General features: G+C 40.8%; 1 protein-coding gene across 12 annotated transcripts in view; it reads right to left on the bottom strand.

Moving 5' to 3' along the window:
• Window positions 1–18275, bottom strand: part of LOC125462139 (centriolar coiled-coil protein of 110 kDa-like) — a 104446-nt gene that overhangs the window by 13366 nt on the left and 72805 nt on the right. For all 12 annotated transcript variants that reach the window (XM_048551737.2, XM_048551738.2, XM_048551736.2 and 9 more), the window contains exons 6-13: window positions 10789–10966; window positions 6276–6394; window positions 4066–4182; window positions 3492–3593; window positions 3288–3404; window positions 1736–1815; window positions 1413–1481; window positions 1274–1333 (exon numbers count right to left, since the gene is read on the bottom strand). In XM_048551737.2, the coding sequence (XP_048407694.1) occupies window positions 1274–1333; window positions 1413–1481; window positions 1736–1815; window positions 3288–3404; window positions 3492–3593; window positions 4066–4182; window positions 6276–6394; window positions 10789–10966 (842 nt within the window). The remainder of the gene's footprint in view (window positions 1–1273; window positions 1334–1412; window positions 1482–1735; window positions 1816–3287; window positions 3405–3491; window positions 3594–4065; window positions 4183–6275; window positions 6395–10788; window positions 10967–18275) is intronic.

The following is an 18275-nucleotide window of genomic DNA, read 5'->3' as shown; positions in this document are numbered from 1 at the left end:
TTAGTGGGCTGAAGAGTCTGTTACTGTGCTGTACTGTTTTTGTTCATTTTAAGTCACTTGCAGTTTTGGAGCTGGGAGAATACAAAAGATGAAGTGTTGCCCTTAGCTGACTCCAGGCAGTTAGGATAAATTCTCTGGAAGATCGACAATTCTTTGCAGCTGAGAGACTGCAGATAAACAAAGGCCACAAGCTTCACTTGCCTGACACTGGGAGAAATATTGAAGTTCTGAGACATCCTGGGGAAATCTGATGAAGATGACAACTTGCAGAAGAGCCAGGATTATGCCCATGATGGGGAATCCAGTGGAACATTGCCTCAAAAGAATAGACTGAACTGCCTGAACATGAGAAGTCATTGAGGTAGTCCATGACAGAGCTTACAAAGAACTTCCAAAGCTAGGAGGTGAAGAATTGGCATCTCTTGCTTCATAGAAAAAAAATCTGAGATTTGGTTATCCAGAGTGTCAATAACATCTGAGACGTTGCTGAGAAATCGGCAGGATTTGTCTCGGCCGCACTTGTTATTTATGGCGCTGTAACAACACAGTAAACAGCATCCGCAGCCAAGACAAATATCACAGATATTTGAATCTGTTACCCACATTTACCTTGTGTTATTACTGAATGTTAGAACACAGGTTATGAACACATAATAGATGAGATTCCTTGCAGTGTGGAAACAGGCCCTTTGGCCCAACAAGTCCGCACCAGCCCTTGAAGCATCCCACCCAGACCCATCCCCTATAACCCACACACCCCTGAACACTACGGGCAATTTAGCATGGCCAATCCACCTAGCCTGCACATCTTTGGACTGTGGGAGGAAACTGGAGCACCGGGTGGAAACCCACACAGACATGGGGAGAATGTGCAAACATCGCACAGACAAGCACCTGAGGCTGGAATTGAACCCGGGTCCCTGGCGCTGTGAGGCTGCAGTGCTAACCACTGAGCCACCGTGCCGCCCCAAACAGATGGAATTATTTTTCTAAATTGGTTGCAGCAGTTAATATTGTTTGTTCAGAACAATGGAATCCTGTGGCTTTATTTATAGATTCAAAGTGCAGAAAAGGCCCTCCAGCCCATTAAGTCTATACCAACATAACTATTACTACTACTTGGGTAACAACTAGGATTTCAAATTGTATCTACACTAAACAAAGATAAAAAGTTATGGCAATTAGCCAGATGATAACAGATTTGAGGATCTTATCAAGGCTCAAACTCTGAATGAAGCAGTAAACTGAAACAACCATTCTTTCTGTCACTTACCCTTGTCTGTGAAGTAGTCTTTGGGCTGGAGCATTCTGCCCCTGACTTGGTTGAAGAATTCTGAAAATGAGCAGTAGGATATTTAAGTTTATACTGTACAATAAACAGCCTTACACTGCTGATCTTTATCTGGACTTACCTGGTTTCAGAGGAAGCCTTTTGTTTCACGTGTGACTTCTGTTTACTGGTTATTCCCACTTCAGCAGCCCTTGAAAATAAAAGTCAGCCCTAATCAAATTCGAGGAAGGTGGCAACAATTTCGCCAATCTAAACGAGTTTATCTCCCAAACTTGATTTTGCAAGTAAAGTGGAGCAAGCAAACTTATCACCTCGTCATAAATCCGTCATAGGGATTTTTCTAGGAAAATGAAAAGCAAACTAATGTTCAGCTATTTGAATACTAAATATTTCCTTTATAACCAAAGTGACAAAAAGTACTGTTTCAGTAACTGTCGCACTTACTTAATCTGCCTTTTTCTGTCTAAAGATTTTTGTGTCGCAATCGAAAGAGCTCCTTTTTCTTTAGGACTCTTCCATTTCTCCTACAGTAAAGGTGAAAAGGCCCATTTAAGATCAAGACAGACAAAACGCACAATGGATTACATAATTAGTGCAACATACAAAACATTTCTTATAACTTTGTCCTATGGACACAGGCACTAATGAGAGCCAATTATCTTTCCTCACTTGTTTATTTGGAAATTATGCAACATACACCTAGAATACTGTGTGCAGTTTTGGTCTCCTTTTCTGGGGGAGGATGTTCTTGCTCAAGGGAATGCAATGATTTAACAGGCTGATTCCCGGTGTGGCAGTTCTGACGTATGAGGAGAGATTGACTAGATTGTTTTCAGTGGCATTCAGGCAAATGGGAGTACGATTTCATACAGACTTTTAAAATTCTAATGGGACTAGACAGGGTAGACGTTCCTGATGGTGTGTGTCCAGAACCAGGAATCTCAGTCTGAGGATTCGGAGTAGACCATGTGGGGCAGAGATTTCTTCGCCCAAATAGTGGTGATCCTGTGGAATTCATTACCACAGGAAGTAGTTGATGCCAAAACATTGAACATATTCAACAGGCAGGTAGATACAGCGTTTGGGGCAAATGGAATCAAAAGTTATGGAGAGAAAGCAGTTTTAGGCTATTGAGTTGAATGATCAGCCATGATCGTGAAGAATGGTGGAGTGGGTTTGAAAGGTCCGATGGCCTCCTCCTGCTCCTACGCTTTGATGACAATCTAGAGGCTATGTAGCAACGTTTTCTTGAAATTATTATATCTCCTCGCTATCCTCCTAAATGACTAAAACTTTAACTTAGAAACATTTTCCCATTTCATGGACGGGCAATGTGACCATTGCCCTTGAGAAGGTGGTGGTGAGGTGCATTCTTGAATTGCTACAACCCATGTGCTGGAGGTAAACCCACAATTCCATAAGGGAAGGAACTCCAGGATTTTGACCAGCAACACTGAAGGACCAACAATATATTTCCAAGTCATTATGGTAAGTGGCTTGGAGGAGAACTTGAAGGTAGTGATGATCCCACGTAACTGTTGCCATTGGTCTTCTGGACAGGAGGAGTCATGGTGTGAAATGTGGTCATGAAGGATCCTTTAGAATTGGTGTAAGGCATCTGTAGATGGTATATGCTGCTGCCATTGTCCATTGATAATACAGGAACTGAATGGTTTAGATAATGGATGAGGTGCCAATCAAGTGGGCTAGTTTGGCCTCGATGGTACCAAGCTTCACGTGTTATTGGAGTTGCACTTATATAATGAAGTGGGGGTGTACGCTATTGCATTCCTGACCAGTGCCTCGTAGATTTTGGATAAGCATCAGGTGTCAGGTGGCAAGTTATTCACTGCAGAGTTCTGAGCCTTCAATCTGCTCTTATTTACAGAAGCTAATAACAGAGATAATTACATGTTATAAAGAAATATTCCAACATAAAAATAATATTCAGGTACAGAAATACTTTGGTCACTGAGCCCTAGTTTGTCTAAGTTACCATTTGTCTCAGCTGTTTCTCTTTGCGAATTTCCCGATCATGGCACAGAATTTGCATTCTTTCTTCAGGGTTGAATATAAAGAAGATATCATGAATCTCATAAAGAGCAGCTCGCAACTAGAAAAAGGAAATCAAAAATATACAGATTTGGAATTTCGCAATCTAAAATTTAATGGACTAAATTTGTGTAGTCTGACTCAATACCTGTGCAACAACTCTTTCGTGTAATGAAAGATCTTGTGATGAAACAGTACCTCTTTTAAGAGGTGCTTCTGTCCGAAAATTATTGATAAATTCCAAGGTATCCTTCAACAAGAACATAAGTGATTACATACAAACTTAAATGATTTCTATTGTTTAGAAATTCAAAACGTATTGAATTGATTATTTCTATTTCTGGTTATTTCAAAATCTAGCGAGCTTGAGTCTCATCCCATGTAGAGTTGAGCTGACAGGAAAGCCAGTTTCTGCATTTAATTCCATGTAAACATTAAAATTTGCATGGAATTAGTGTGTTTATACAGCCAAATAAATACAAGAGGCATGATGATAAAAACATAAATTGTTCTAAGCATAGAAGCTTTATCTCAACAGCTTTTGTTTCCAACTTTCACAACTGAATGGAAAATATAAGAAAATGAGAATTTGAAATGCTATCTTTGAAACAAAGGAATGGGACTACCTGATTAGCATCTTCAGAGGCAAGAAAGTCACAATGAGCTGAATGACTCCATGTGATTTCTTATCCACGATCAATGTCAGATTTCAAAATTCTTACTTTTACAGTTTGTTGAAGTTGTTTCAATTTCTCTGTCTTCATCAGTCTACGAGTAAGGAATCCTTTTGCCACAGCTGTAACTTTATTAAACTTCTTCTGCATGTCGGATGTATTCACCTTAAATACAGTAATTCCACAAAGTGATGACATCAAAGTGAAAGCTTGACAAGGTTCTCAAGTTAACTTCATTCACTCCAAAGTATTACAGATAAAAGATAAACAAAATAGCTAAATTTCTTATACAAAAAAAGACTGCAGGTGCTGGAAATCAGAAACAAAAATAGAAATTGCTGGGAAATCTCAGCAGATCCGACAGCATCTGTGGAGACAAAACAGAGTTGACATTTCAAATCCAGTGACCCTTCTTCAGGACTGTAAAAGCCAGGAAAAGGTTGAATGTGTGTTCAGGTTGGGGAAGGAGAAACAGTAATAGGATTGAGTATCCACCTAACATTCACTCCTTCCCCCACCCCACCTTCAGCATATATTCTACTCTTTTCCTAGCTACAATCAGACAAATTCCTTCCCTTATGAAGTAACGTAACTTTGAGGACTACTATTCACTTGAGATATTGACCAATATTGGGAAATATAAAATTCTGAAGAAAGCAATCAGGTGTCAAATGGTCAATTACAATTCACCAATTTAATTTAAGACAGAAAAGGTTTCTATTAGAGCCTGCCTATAAGAGATTCCTTGCATTTTTGGTTAGTTTTGTACACATATGCCATTTACACAACTGTATTACACTCAAAAAGCACCACAACATCTCTAAATAATTAAGGGACATGCCATTCTCCAAATTTTGGGAGTACTTGGAATTTAGTATCCATGGGCTAGTTTTTCCATAACTGAGGAAACTTGACAGTTAAATGCACGCAGGGGCTGCCAAATGAGTGCACTTTGTTAGCAGTTTAAATGTATTTAAACTTAAAAGGGAAATTGCACACTAGCATTATGCACCGTCAAAATAAAACAAACACTCTCAACTGGTTTTCTGTTTGAGCTCTATCTTTGCACTACTGGAAACAAAGGGCATAACTTATTTGTCTTCTTTCATTTGTACCAGCATCTTCACTGAAAATCTCAATAGATTCTCATCACATAGTTACCCTTAAAAAAAAAGCTATGCAGAACAATTGTGGAATGGCAATTTTCCTGGGATATATATGAACAGTAACTGTAGCTTCACCCACAATTGGTGCAAGGGTTCATCCCAGTAAAGAAACTAAAGTGCAAATTAGAAACAGCTGCACAAAGGATCATTAACAATTGGCTATAGGCAGTCAGCCTTGTAGAGAGGCTGCACAGCACAGTGCTCTAATTATAAAGACTTTCAGATTTAAAAGATTACAACAGGAAGGATAATAGATAATTAGAATGTTATATGGTTGTCACACAACCTAGAAACATGAGGTTCTTTTAAAAAATAGAGTTCAGAACTCAGGTTTATTGCCAGTCATTCTATCATTTTATAATAAAATTACCTCCCTCTCTTATAGATCCTCAAACACAGGAATTGTGTTAATAAACAGGGTTCATAATTGGGGAAGGGTCACTGGACCCAAAACGTTAGCTCTGATTTTTCTTCATAGATGCTGCCAGACCTGCTCAGCTTTTCTAGCAATTTAAGTTTTTGTCACATAATTCATATTTTATAAGACATCAGATGCATCACAGGCATTTTCATCCCAAGAAAGAAAAACTTTAAATTTAGGTTTTAGAAATGAATAAAGTAATCATTTGTTCTTGCTTATCCACACTCTTCAGTCTCAGTGAAACCTCTTGTAACCGTAAGGAGCAAATTCATTTCCATAGAGGAATACAGATAAATACTGATAATCTGGAGAACTCCACTTCTGGACTTAGACCTCCTGGCTTCCATCCCATGTGGGATACTAGTCAAAAAGCTTAAAGAAGAGCTCTAACAGTAGTGAAATGTGAGCTCGAGTCTCATCCCATGTAGAGTTGAGCTGACAGGAAAGCCAGTTTCTGCATTTAATTCCATGTAAACATTAAAATTTGCATGGAATTAGTGTGTTTATACAGCCAAATAAATACAAGAGGCATGATGATAATTACCGGTATTATACCAACTCTAAATTCTAAGAAGAACAATGATTTAATAAGCATATTGACCATTCCACACATTACTTCTGCAGTCTAGGAATCTAAATAGAGATTTCTGTACAATCTTGTTCCATCTCACCTGGGACCATCTATTCCGTTGTTTAAGGAAACATGAAATCTGCATCTCATGCATTTTATTATTCCCAGATCCCCGTCCAGTCAAAGAGGATTCAGTATTTGTTGAATTACTGGTAAAAGCTGGAAAAGTAAATTGACAAACAATGCACCTTCGAAAACCCGGAGGAAAGGTTTAAAAGTGCTAGATCACTGAATACCAACTTTCTAGATTATGCATCCTTTAACTCATTAACGGGAACTTTCTCCAAGGTTAGGTTACAATAAAACTATCAAGAACATTACATCTTGAGATAATTCTGTTTTTACCAAAGTTCAACGTCATTAGAATGGATAACAAATGCTAGTCTTGTCAGGACACTCCATCCTACAAGAGAATGTTAAATTAACTCAAATCATTTACTATCAACTTATCCAAACTTTGGCACAAAAACAGAGGCACGCATTGTGGTCGATAGGAAGGGAAGAATAAAATAACAAGGTGACATGCTGGAATATATAGTTAGTGATAATGGGAACTGCAGATGCTGGAGAATCCAAGATAACGAAGTGTGGAACTGGATGAACACAGCAGGCCAAGCAGCATCTCAGGAGCTGTGCTCCTGAGATGCTGCTTGGCCTGCTGTGTTCATCCAGCTCCACACTTTGGAATATATAGTTAAGCAGGTTTATAGCAGGATATTTAGAAAATCGCAATGCAATTAGACCAAGACTCTTTGTTTTGTGAAAGAAATGGCATTTAACTAATTTATTTGAATTTCTTATTAGGTAACAAACACAGTGGTGTGGAGTCATATGCAGGCCAGACTAGGTAAGGATGGCAGTTTCCATTCCTAAAAGGACATTATTGAACCAGATGGGTTTTTCCAACAGTTGACAATGGACTCATGGTTATCATTAGACTCTCGGTCAACTGCTTTCATTAATTCCAGATTGTCATGGTGGGATTTGAACCCAGGTTCCCAGGAGATTACCTAGGTTTAACAGTTCAGCAATACGCCACTTAACCATTTCATCTAGGTCAGTTAAGTGACTGGGCAAACATTTGGCAGGTAGACTATCATATGGACTGACATGAACCTGACCACTTTGGCAAGAAGAGCAAAACTGTTTAAATACAAGAATTGTACGGTTGGAGTACAAAGAAATCATGCTTGTCCTGTACTTGATTTAGAAAATGTTAATGTGCAGGTACAGCATGTGATTAGGAACACAAATGAAACAAAATAAAACAAAGTCGTAGTGTCATTTGACAATACAGTGTGGAGCAGGAGGGACACAACAGGCCAGGCAGCATTAGAGAGCAGGAAAGTTGACGTTTTGGATCAGGGATTTTCTTCACTTTGTCTGAAGAAGGGTCCCAACCCGAGACACCAACTTTCCTGATCCTCCAATGCAATACAAAAACAGGAATGTTTTATTTCAGTTGAATAGGGCACTGGGCAGATCACAGGTACTGTGCAAATTTTTGGTTTCCTTATTTATGAAAGCTGAGATGCTCTTAGTAAAAATAAGATCCTGAGGGTACCCAGCAGGTTGTGAAAAGGATGTTTTGCCTTCTAGATGTAAACATAAATTAAAGACACAGTTTAAAAATAAGACACAGAGGAGAAGAACTCCTCCCCCACCGCCGCTCCCCCCCTCAGAAGGTCACGAGTCTGTGGAATTCTCTTCCTCGCAGTTACAGTGGGGACAGAGAGTTCGGATATTTTTAATCCAGAGGTAGAAAAACTCAACTAACAAAAAGTCAAAGGTGATCAGTACAGACAGCAATGTGATGTTGAAGCCACAATCACATCAACCATCAAAGCAAATTGAGAAACAGGCTTGAGGGGTGAGGACTTAAGCAACTTGCCCAAATTCAAGAACTAGGGGTAAAATGGTAAACCCATGTAAACTGTGCTGAGCCTGCAAGAAGCAGGAAGTGAATTATAAGAACGAAATGTACTCAAACACCAGCATCAAGCAATCACAGAACAAGAATATAGGAATTGGAGGTGATGGCATTAGACACATGTGGGAACAGGTCAGCTAGAAGTGAGAGTGCATTGAGAGCAGATCTTGGAAACATGAATTAACCCTCAACCAAAATGTCAATTGTAGCAAAAGCCTAGGACTAATGTGCATGGAAGGAGCCTTGGTTCAGGGATCCAGCAGCAGACCAGGAACCCCAAAGTCGAGGCTAATTATTCATGTATTAAGAGGCAGCATTCTATACAAGTTATAAGTGCGTGAATAAACCTTAATTTAGTCTATCAGTCTTCATGAACATGCATCATTCAATAAGATGCAAGAGGCCAAACAGCGTATTCCTGCTCCTAACTTGTTTGTGTGTACAAGACTAAATTAAACATAGCATTTCAACTCACTAAATTTTTTCTGCATGTTGTACCTGTCATTTCTTTTTCTTTCTAACTTCATTGTATGTTGACCATGTTCCTGATAAGGTACACATAGTAGATACAGTTCTCAGTTGAGCAGCTCAGAATTTGGTTTACTGACATGAATGTAGAATGCATTAAGAGAGAGTTTTCAAACAACCTGAAAATTGGCAGAGTGATAAATAGTGAGGAGGAAAGCCCTACTCTACAGGATGATACAGATAAGCCGGTCAGATGGGATCACCAATGACAAATGAAAATTAATCCAGAAAAAAAGTAGTACTGTATTTTGGGACAATCAACAAGGAAAAATGTTTTATTTTGAATGGCAGAATCTTTGGAGTACAGAAGGTCAAGGGGACCTTGCTGTGGATACGATGTGGGGGTGTCGGACAAAGTCAGAAGTCACTCGACACCAAATTATAGCCCAACAGGTTTATTTGAAATCACAAGCTTTCGAAGCACTGCTCCTTCATCAGGTGAAATGGAGGGAAGTACGCAGGTGCAGAATTTATAAGCAGAGAGATCATTGCAAGATAGTTCTAGGGATTGAGTGTGTCAAAAGATAGTACAAGTGATGTGAATGAAGTGTCAAGTGGCTGAATAACTAGTTTTAATAAGTGATCAAAGTGACAAACAGTGTGACTAAAGTTGTCAATAGCTGAACAGCAACTGAAGGGATGACCTATGATCATCTGACAAAGGAGCAATGCTCCAAAAGCTTGTGATTTCAAATAAATGTTGGACTGTAACCTGGTGTCCTCTCTCTCTCTCTCTCTCTCTCTCTAACTTGGTGTTGATATCCATAGCTCCTTGAAGGCAGCAGGACAGGTAGGTAAAAAGGTGGTTAAAGATATGGGATGAGACAAAAAAAAAAGACTCTAGGTGCTGGAATCCAAGGTAAACAAACAGGAGGCTGGAAAAACACATCAAACCAGGCAGCATCTGAGGAGGAGTAGTCAACATTTCAGGTATTACCCTTCTACAGGACTGAATGAGAGGGTTGGGGAGACTGCACATAAGGCAGTAGTGTTAGGTGGTAGTGGTGGTGGGTACAGGAAGAGTGGCAACAGGTGGACAGTGGTAGGTACGACCTGGTTTTATCAATAGGAGTGATGAATCCACTTGGTAGCTGGAAGAGAGGGTCAGTGGGTGGAATGAAAGGAGGAGGCGGGGCTCCTCCCTTTCACTGGAGTAGTTGCTGAGGAGCATGGCAGTTCTTGGGATACTTGCCTTTATTACTTGAGGCTTTGAATACAAGAGTGGGGGGGTTATGGAGGAGATGTATAAAACATAAGTTAGGCCAGAGCTGGAGTACTAGCACAGCAGCTAGAACTGCCAATAAATCGGAAGAATATGATTGCATGAGAATGTGCAAAAGAGATTCAACAGGATACTAGCTAGAGTGATTCAGCTATGAATAGGTAGTAGACAGGCTGGAGTTATTTCACTTAGTGTTATATACCAATGGTTTACCTGTTGATAAAGACCAAGTACTCGTAATAAATCGTAATTCTTGCTCAGCACAGAAACCTAGTCCATGTTTTATTACTCACGTCTGACACATCAGGTAAATTAAGAAATTTTGTTACATATTGTAAAATCTTTGACTTCTGTGAGGACTCCAGGAATAACAGGGCTTGATTTCCAGCGGACTATCTCAGTGAGTTGTAACAAAATATTTAGGTGAGTCATTGAAACACTATAAGACAGAAGGGCTGCAGACCAAGTGCTGAAAATTGGGATTAGAACTGATGGAATATTTTAAGAAATATTCAAAATTAGATGTTTTCAACCCTCAAGTCTTAGAGTCAGATATCTTGCGATATGGAAAGGGGTCCTTCAGCTCATTGTGTCCGCACTTGAGGCTTGACAACATCTAATCTCAAAAATTCCATTTTTTCCCCCCAAATAGTTGAATGTAATTTTAAAGAAAGAACAGCAACTTCCTTCAATAAGAGCTAATTTAGTGCTTAAAAAAAATCAGTAACATTGGATAACTTCAAAACAGAAGTTACTAAATCTGACGGTGATGAGCATTTTTAAGTACTAAAAATTATACAATTACTAGCGAAGACTCAAGCAACAGTCAAACAAAATGCCTTGTTTTCATTTTTTTTTCCAACTTCTAATTACCAAGGTTAGAAGAACTACTGGATTGATGGCCATCCACTCGATTGATTAGAGATGAAATCGGATAGTTTTCATTCATTCTCTTCCAATCTAATGATGCTTCTTTAGAGTAGCGGTTTTCTGTTGATTCCAACACAAAATTCATTTGTTCTCTAAATCGTCTTTCTTGTTCCTCTATCTCCTGAAATCCAAAAAGTAAAATCAGCTTGTAAAGACCATGTTTAAGGGAAATGGATACTTCTTTTCATAACTAAAACTGTGGAAAAAGAGATGTTGCAGTTTGAAAACAAGTTACTCAAACTCATTGTGCATTGTATTTACAACTTGTTCAAGCGGTGGGGAAAGATTGCTGGACTCATTGTCAGGAGGGTAGGGGGCATGTTCAGGGCGGTCATGCCCAAAGACAGGCTATTGATCAGTTTTACAATCAGGACAGTTGTTTAGGCCAGGAATATTCAGTTTGACTATACCCAATTGTCCCAATCTGATTGGGCAGGTAGCTAAGGTGGTGAATGAACAACACTGCAGCTGAAATCCTCCAGACTCAAAAGACAACATGCTCTCTCCTTGCAGAGAATTAACAAAGCATTGTAAGACAGTGAGCTATTCTCACCATTTGCCTATAAGCTATTGCCTCTAACCAGTGACTGAAGGGCTAAACAGTTAGTCTTGGAGAGAAGACTATTACACAAAGAAGGGCTCACAGGAAGCGTAAGGGCACTTCTCTGAATCTTGGGGATTGGAGCTATCAAACAGTGTTCTCTAACTTACTTTTCTACACCCACAACATTCTATGTTCTTTTGTTTGTCTTATATCTGACAGGGTTTAAGGAAAGGTAAGAGTTTAACTCAAAAGCTGGTGGTTCATGTTTAGTTGCCTGAAATGTTATGGACCAGACAGACCCTCAAAGTATGTTATGGAGATAGCCTAGACCCTAACTTTTATATTTCTTTTAAAAAAAAAGGTCAGTGGAGGGAGCTGCAATCCATATATGATTCTATTGGTCCACCACTAAGCTTTAATGAAAATATACTTTATTCAGACAACACAGTTGAAATACCACAAAAAGAACTGACATAACTGTACTCTATTGAAATAACTAGCAGGAAAATGTATTATTTAATTACTAATCATCAACTGTTCCAAAATAGCCAGCATTCCGTAAACACAAAGGTTCCCCCACCCACCACCCCCGCAGTGGTCGAGGACGCCCTTGACCATGTCTCCCGCATTTCCCGCAACAAATCCCTCACACCCCGCCCCCCCGCAATAATCGCCCTAAGAGAATCCCCCTCGTCGTCACATACCATCCTACCAACCTCTGGATACAGTGCATCATCCTCCAACACTTCCACCATCTACAATCCGACCCCACCACCCAAGACATTTTTCCATCCCCACCCTTGTCTACCTTCCAGAGAGACCACTCTCTCCGTGATTCCCTTGTCCGCTCCACACTCCCCTCCAACCTCACCACACCCGGCACCTTCCCCTGCAACTGCAGGAAGTGCTGCACTTGCCCCCACACCTCCTCCCTCACCCCCATCCCAGGCTCCAAGATGACTTTTTATATTAAGCAGATGTTCACCTGCACATCTGCCAATGTGGTATACTGTATCCATTGTACCCGGTGTGGCTTCCTCTACATTGGGGAAACAAGCAGAGGCTTGAGGACCGCTTTGCAGAACACCTACACTCGGTTCGCAATAAACAACCCTACCTCCCAGTCGCGAACCATTTTAACTCCCCCTCCTATTCCTTAGACGACATGTCCATCATGGGCCTCCTGCAGTGCCACAATGATGCCACCCGAAGGTTGCAGGAACAGCAACTCATATTCCGCTTGGGAACCCTGCAGCCTAATGGTATCAATGTGGATTTCACAAGCTTCAAAATCTCCCCCTCCCCCACTGCATCCCAAAACCAGCCCAGCTCGTCCATGCCTAACTAAACTGTTCTTCCTCACCCATCCCCTCCTCCCACCTCAAGCCGCACCGCCATTTCCCACCTACCAACCTCATCCCGCCTCCTTGACCTGTCCGTCCTCCGCAGACTGACCTATCCCCTCCCCATTTGTACTCTCCTCTCCACCTATCTTCTCCACTATCCATCTTCGGTCCGCCTCCCTCTCCCTCCCTATTTATTTCAGAGCCCTCTCCCCATCCCCCTCTCTGATGAAGGGTATAGGCCCGAACTGTCAGCTTTTGTGCTCTTAAGATGCTGTTTGGCCTGCTGTGTTCATCCAGCTTCACACTTTGTTATCCAGCAATTCAGCAACACAGTTATTATTCTCATGAGCTGTCTCTCTTCAGTCCAATAGAAAAAAAACTGTCCTTTTAGATTTTTTTAACATCTTCTGGGTTTGAGAGAGTCTGACCCCACCCATTCATGATTCTGGCGTCTTACTTTAAAAGTAAAACACCCAGGGAGAACTTAAAACTGCCTGTCTGAAGGAAACATTTTAGCACGCTGTGCCAAAACCCCTCTGCAAGAGAAACCAGACAGGATATGTCTTAAAGACACACTATCATCACAGTGGTTAGAAAAATGTATTTATAGTATGCAGTAGTTCGTCGTTAAGCTAGGAAAAAAGTCAGTGTTTTCTGCTGATCCAAGTTCATCAAATAAGAAAATTGGGAACTTTCAGTAATATGATTAAAATATTTAACTTTTCTATCGACCCTGCTAATGACAGGGAATGGCCAAACCTCGCTGATAATCAATATAAAACACAAGCTCCCAACTAAGACAGGAGTAGGTGTTCACCTCTAATAATTATCCCCTAAAAACCCAGAAAAGCTTGTCTTTCCCAGTGTAATCTATTACAAAAGTGGCTAAAAGAAAATCCTGGATCTCCACTTTACAAATAAGAAACAATTGATCTATTTAAACATAGAACATTACAGCACAGTACAGGCCCTTCGGCCCTCGATGTTGTGCCGACCTGTCATACCGATCACAAGCCCATCTAACCTACACCATTCCATGTCCGTCCATATGCTTATCCAATGACGACTTAAATGTACTTAAAGTTGGCGAATCTACTACCATTGCAGGCAAAGCGTTCTATTCCCTTACTACTCCGAGTAAAGAAACTACCTCTGACATCTGTCCTATATCTTTCACCCCTCAATTTAAAGCTATACCCCCTCGTGCTCACCGTCACCATCCTCTGAAAAAGGCTCTCCCTATCCACCCTATCTAACCCTCTGATTATCTTATATGTTTCAATTAAGTCACCTCTCAACCTTCTCCTCTCTAATGAAAACACCAAGTCCATCAGCCTTTCCTCGTAAGACCTTCCCTCCATACCAGCCAACATCCTAGTAAATCTCCTCTGCACCCTTTCCAAAGCTTCCACATCCTTCTTATAATGCGGTGACCAGAACTGGACACAATACTCCAAGTGCGGCCGCACCAGAGTTTTGTACAGCTTCACCATAACCTCTTGGTTCCAGAACTTGATCCCTCTATTAATAAAAGCTAAAACACTGTATGCCTTCTTAGCAGCCCTGTCAGCCTGGGTGGCAACTTTCAAGGAGCTGTGTACATGGGCACCGAGATCTCTCTGCTCATCTACGCTACTAAGAATCTTACCATTAGCCCTGTACTTTGCATTCCGGTTACTCCTACCAAAGTGCATCACCTCACACTTGTCTGCATTAAACTCCATTTGCCACCTCTCAGCCCAGCTCTGCAGCTTATCTATGTCTCTCTGCAACCTTCAGCATCCTTCGTCACTATCCACAACTCCACCGACCTTAGCGTCGTCTGCAAATTTACTAACCCATCCTTCTATGCCCTCATCCAGGTCATTTATAAAAATGACAAACAGCAGTGGACCCAACACCGACCCTTGCAGTACACCACTAGTAACTGCTCTCCAGGATGAACATTTCCCAACTATCACCCTCTGTCTTCTTTCAGCAAGCCAATTTCCGATCCAAACTGCTATATCTCCCACATTCCGTTCCTCCGCATTTTGTATAATTGCCTACTGTGGGGGAACCTTATCGAACGCCTTGCTGAAATCCATATACACCACATCAACCGGTTTACTCTCATCTACCTGTTTGGTCACCTTCTCAAAGAACTCAATAAGGTTTGTGAGGCACGACCTTCCCTTCACAAAACCGTGCTGACTATCCCTAATCAATTTATTCTTTTCTAGATGATTATAAATCCTATCCCTTATAACCTTTTCCAACACTTTACCAACAACTGAGGTAAGGCTCACTGGTCTATAATTACCAGGGTTGTCTCTACTCCCCTTCTTGAACAGGGGAACCACATTTGCTATCCTCCAGTCATCTGGCACTATTCTTGTAGACAATGACAATTTAAAGATCAATGCCAAAGGCTCGGCAATCTCCTCCCTGGCATCCCAGAGGATCCGAGGATAAATCCCATCCAGTTTAGGGGACTTATCTATCTTCACCTTCTGAAGGATTTCTAATACCTCTTCCTTGTGAACCTCAATCCCACATAGTCTAGTAGACTGTATCTCAGTATTCTCCTCGACAACATTGTCGTTTTCTAGATTGAATACTGTTGATAAACATTCATTTAGTGCTTCCCCTATCTCATCTGACTCCACACACAACTTACCACTACTATCCTTGATTGGGCCTAATCTTACTTTCGTCATTCTTTTATTCCTTAAATACCTGTAGAAAGCCTTAGGGTTTACCCTGATCCTATCCACCAACAACTTCTCATGTCTCCTCCTGGCTCTTCTGACCTCTCTTTAGGTCTTTCCTGGCTACCTCGTAGCCCTCAAGTGCCCTAACTGAGCCTTCACATCTCATCCTAACATAAGAAAATTCCTCTTGACCAGAGATTCCACCTCCTTCGTAAACCACAGCTCCTGCACTCTGCAGCTTCCTCCCTGCCTGACAGGTACATACTTATCTAGGACACAGGAGCTTTTCCTTGAATAAGCTCCACATTTCTAATGTGCCCATCCCCTGCAGTTTCTTTCCCCATCCTATGCTCCCTAAATCTTGCCTCATCTCATCATAATTGCCTTTCCCTCAGCTATTACTCTTGCCCAGTGGTATACACTTATCCCTTTCCATCACTGAAGTAAGTATAACAGAATTGTGATTGCTATCACCAAAGTGCTCACCTACTTCCAAATCTAACACCTGGCCAGGCTCATTACCCAGTACCAAATCTAATGTGGCTTCGCCCCTTGTTGGCCTGTCTACATACTGTGTCAGGAAGCCCTCCTGCACACACTGGGCAAAAACTGACCCACCTATAGTACTCGATCTATAGTGTTCCCAGTCAATTTAACCAAACAAAAAAAATTAACAAAATTGCCAACAAACTGATAATTCCCCCCCCCTAGACTAACTACTTCATAGCTGGTCTAAATTCTACAGGAATGCTGTTTAAATAAAGACAAGTCCCAATTAATAAGAATAAATTATAACTTAATCTCTAAGTTCAAACAGACTATCTTCTAGAACATTGTCATCTCTGCTCTCTTCACACGTTTTTCTTCCATTAATTCTGCTGTCATGAATGTTTTATCTCTTATAATTTCTTTAATGGAAGACTTTGAGCTAAAATTCCTTTGATTAATTAGGTGGCCTTTCTCAGAGCTGAATGGTACTAACTCTGGCAGGTAGCAGATGGCGCTTTCTTTCAGATGGCAGTTGGCGTTCTCAGATTTTCTATATGTCCTCATCTTATATACTCGTAATGACAATAATCAAATTCCTATAACATGATTGGTTTCAGGCTGCCAACACCATTATATTTAAATTCATTTGGCTTTCCATATCTAGATGCTTCATTTCAGTTACTTAGCCAAATTCAAACTCATTGTCACAACAACAAAACAAGACTGTTGCAGAGATAGTAGGAACTGCCGATGCTGGACAATCTGAGATAACAAGGTGTAGAGCTGGATGAACACTGCAGGCCCAGCAGCATCAGAGGAGCAGGAAAGCTGACGTTTCAGGTCAGGCCTCAATCTGAAACATTAGCTTTCCTGCTCCTCTGATGCTGCTTGACTTGCTGTGCTCATTAAAACAAGACTGCTGTTTTGCCTGCCACCTGCAAGGCTTTTTTTGATACACTTGTTTCACCTTTTGAGGCGCTGTATTGGCAACTTCAGCTGCTGCTCAGAGACATAGAAATTTTTAAAAAATGTCTAAGGACAGACAAAGCACAAATCTCTTAAAGAAACCACACATTTTATCATCCTGCCTTCCACTTCACAACCACCCTCCCCAACTTCATATAACAAGCAGCACTCGAGTATGCGTGCACGTTCCCAAATGGATCATGACAACCTGTCCTAATAATCATTAATCTCTCTAAAAAGTTACCAAAAAAGTGAGTCAATTCTCCCAGAAAGAGAGCTGAGCAACATCTGATAACCTTTTAGGTATTTTTCTGAAGTCACTTAAGATGCTTTACGTCACTTGCTAACTTTTTTGACACAATAAACAAAAGACATTCTCGGAACTTAAAACATTACCAGAGAGATTGATATCTCTAGCAAATTAAAGAGGGATCACCTTTAAACTTAGCCAGGAGGAATAGTGGGAAATCTCCAACTGCTTATACTTAAAACAGCATTCATACCAGTCCAAGAAAATTCCACACCCTTTACACAATAAAAGCACTTCCGCATGGGACGGTGGCTCTGAAGATGTGGCATACATGTTCACCAGTATTGTAGAACAGTTTTGTTTAAAAAAAATATATTGCATCTGTGTGTTTGTGGGGTTGGGCTGGACTTAGAAAAATATTCCACCTAGATTTTTCTTCCCCCTTGTTTAAGGAATTCCTAAACTTGCGAGTTAATTATCTGCAGAAACTGTTCAATGAGACAATTGAACCTCACTTCTGCACCTTTCTGGAGGCTTTTCAGATGAGATATTCTTGATGATCTCAATGCTTGGTAACACAGACATTTTAGAATAGCTGGGAACTCCCCAGAATAATGCCCATTCAAAAAAGAATATTGAATACCACTAGTCATTCTTCTTTAAACCGATACGCATCTCAATCAACATCTCTGCAACTTTCTAGGATCATCCAAGCAATTAACGGCTCCTCCTAATTTACTGTCATCTACAAACTTTACCACTCACTTCCTATCTTTTGGATAGGCATCCTGGACAGCATAATCAGATTGTAATAAATTAAACTTTTCAATCAGTAATAAACAACATTACAAAATTGTTTTGTATCCTCTGGGAAGGCACAGCATCACTGGGTGTGCTCTAGTTGAACATCCAAGCATATAATGTGAAAAGATAATAAAATGTGAGGCTGGATGAACACAGCAGGCCAAGCAGCATCTCAGGAGCACAAAAGCTGACGTTTCGGGCCTGGACCCTTCATCAGAGAGGGGGATGGGGTGAGGGTTCTGGAATAAATAGGGAGAGAGGGGGAGGCGGACGGAAGATGGAGAGAAAAGAAGATAGGTGGAGAGGTATGGAGGGGATAGGTCAGTCCAGGGAAGACG

This window comes from Stegostoma tigrinum, chromosome 23 (genome assembly GCF_030684315.1).
Source record: "Stegostoma tigrinum isolate sSteTig4 chromosome 23, sSteTig4.hap1, whole genome shotgun sequence".
Lineage (NCBI taxonomy): Eukaryota > Metazoa > Chordata > Chondrichthyes > Orectolobiformes > Stegostomatidae > Stegostoma > Stegostoma tigrinum.
This window is presented reverse-complemented; position numbering and strand designations above follow the sequence as displayed.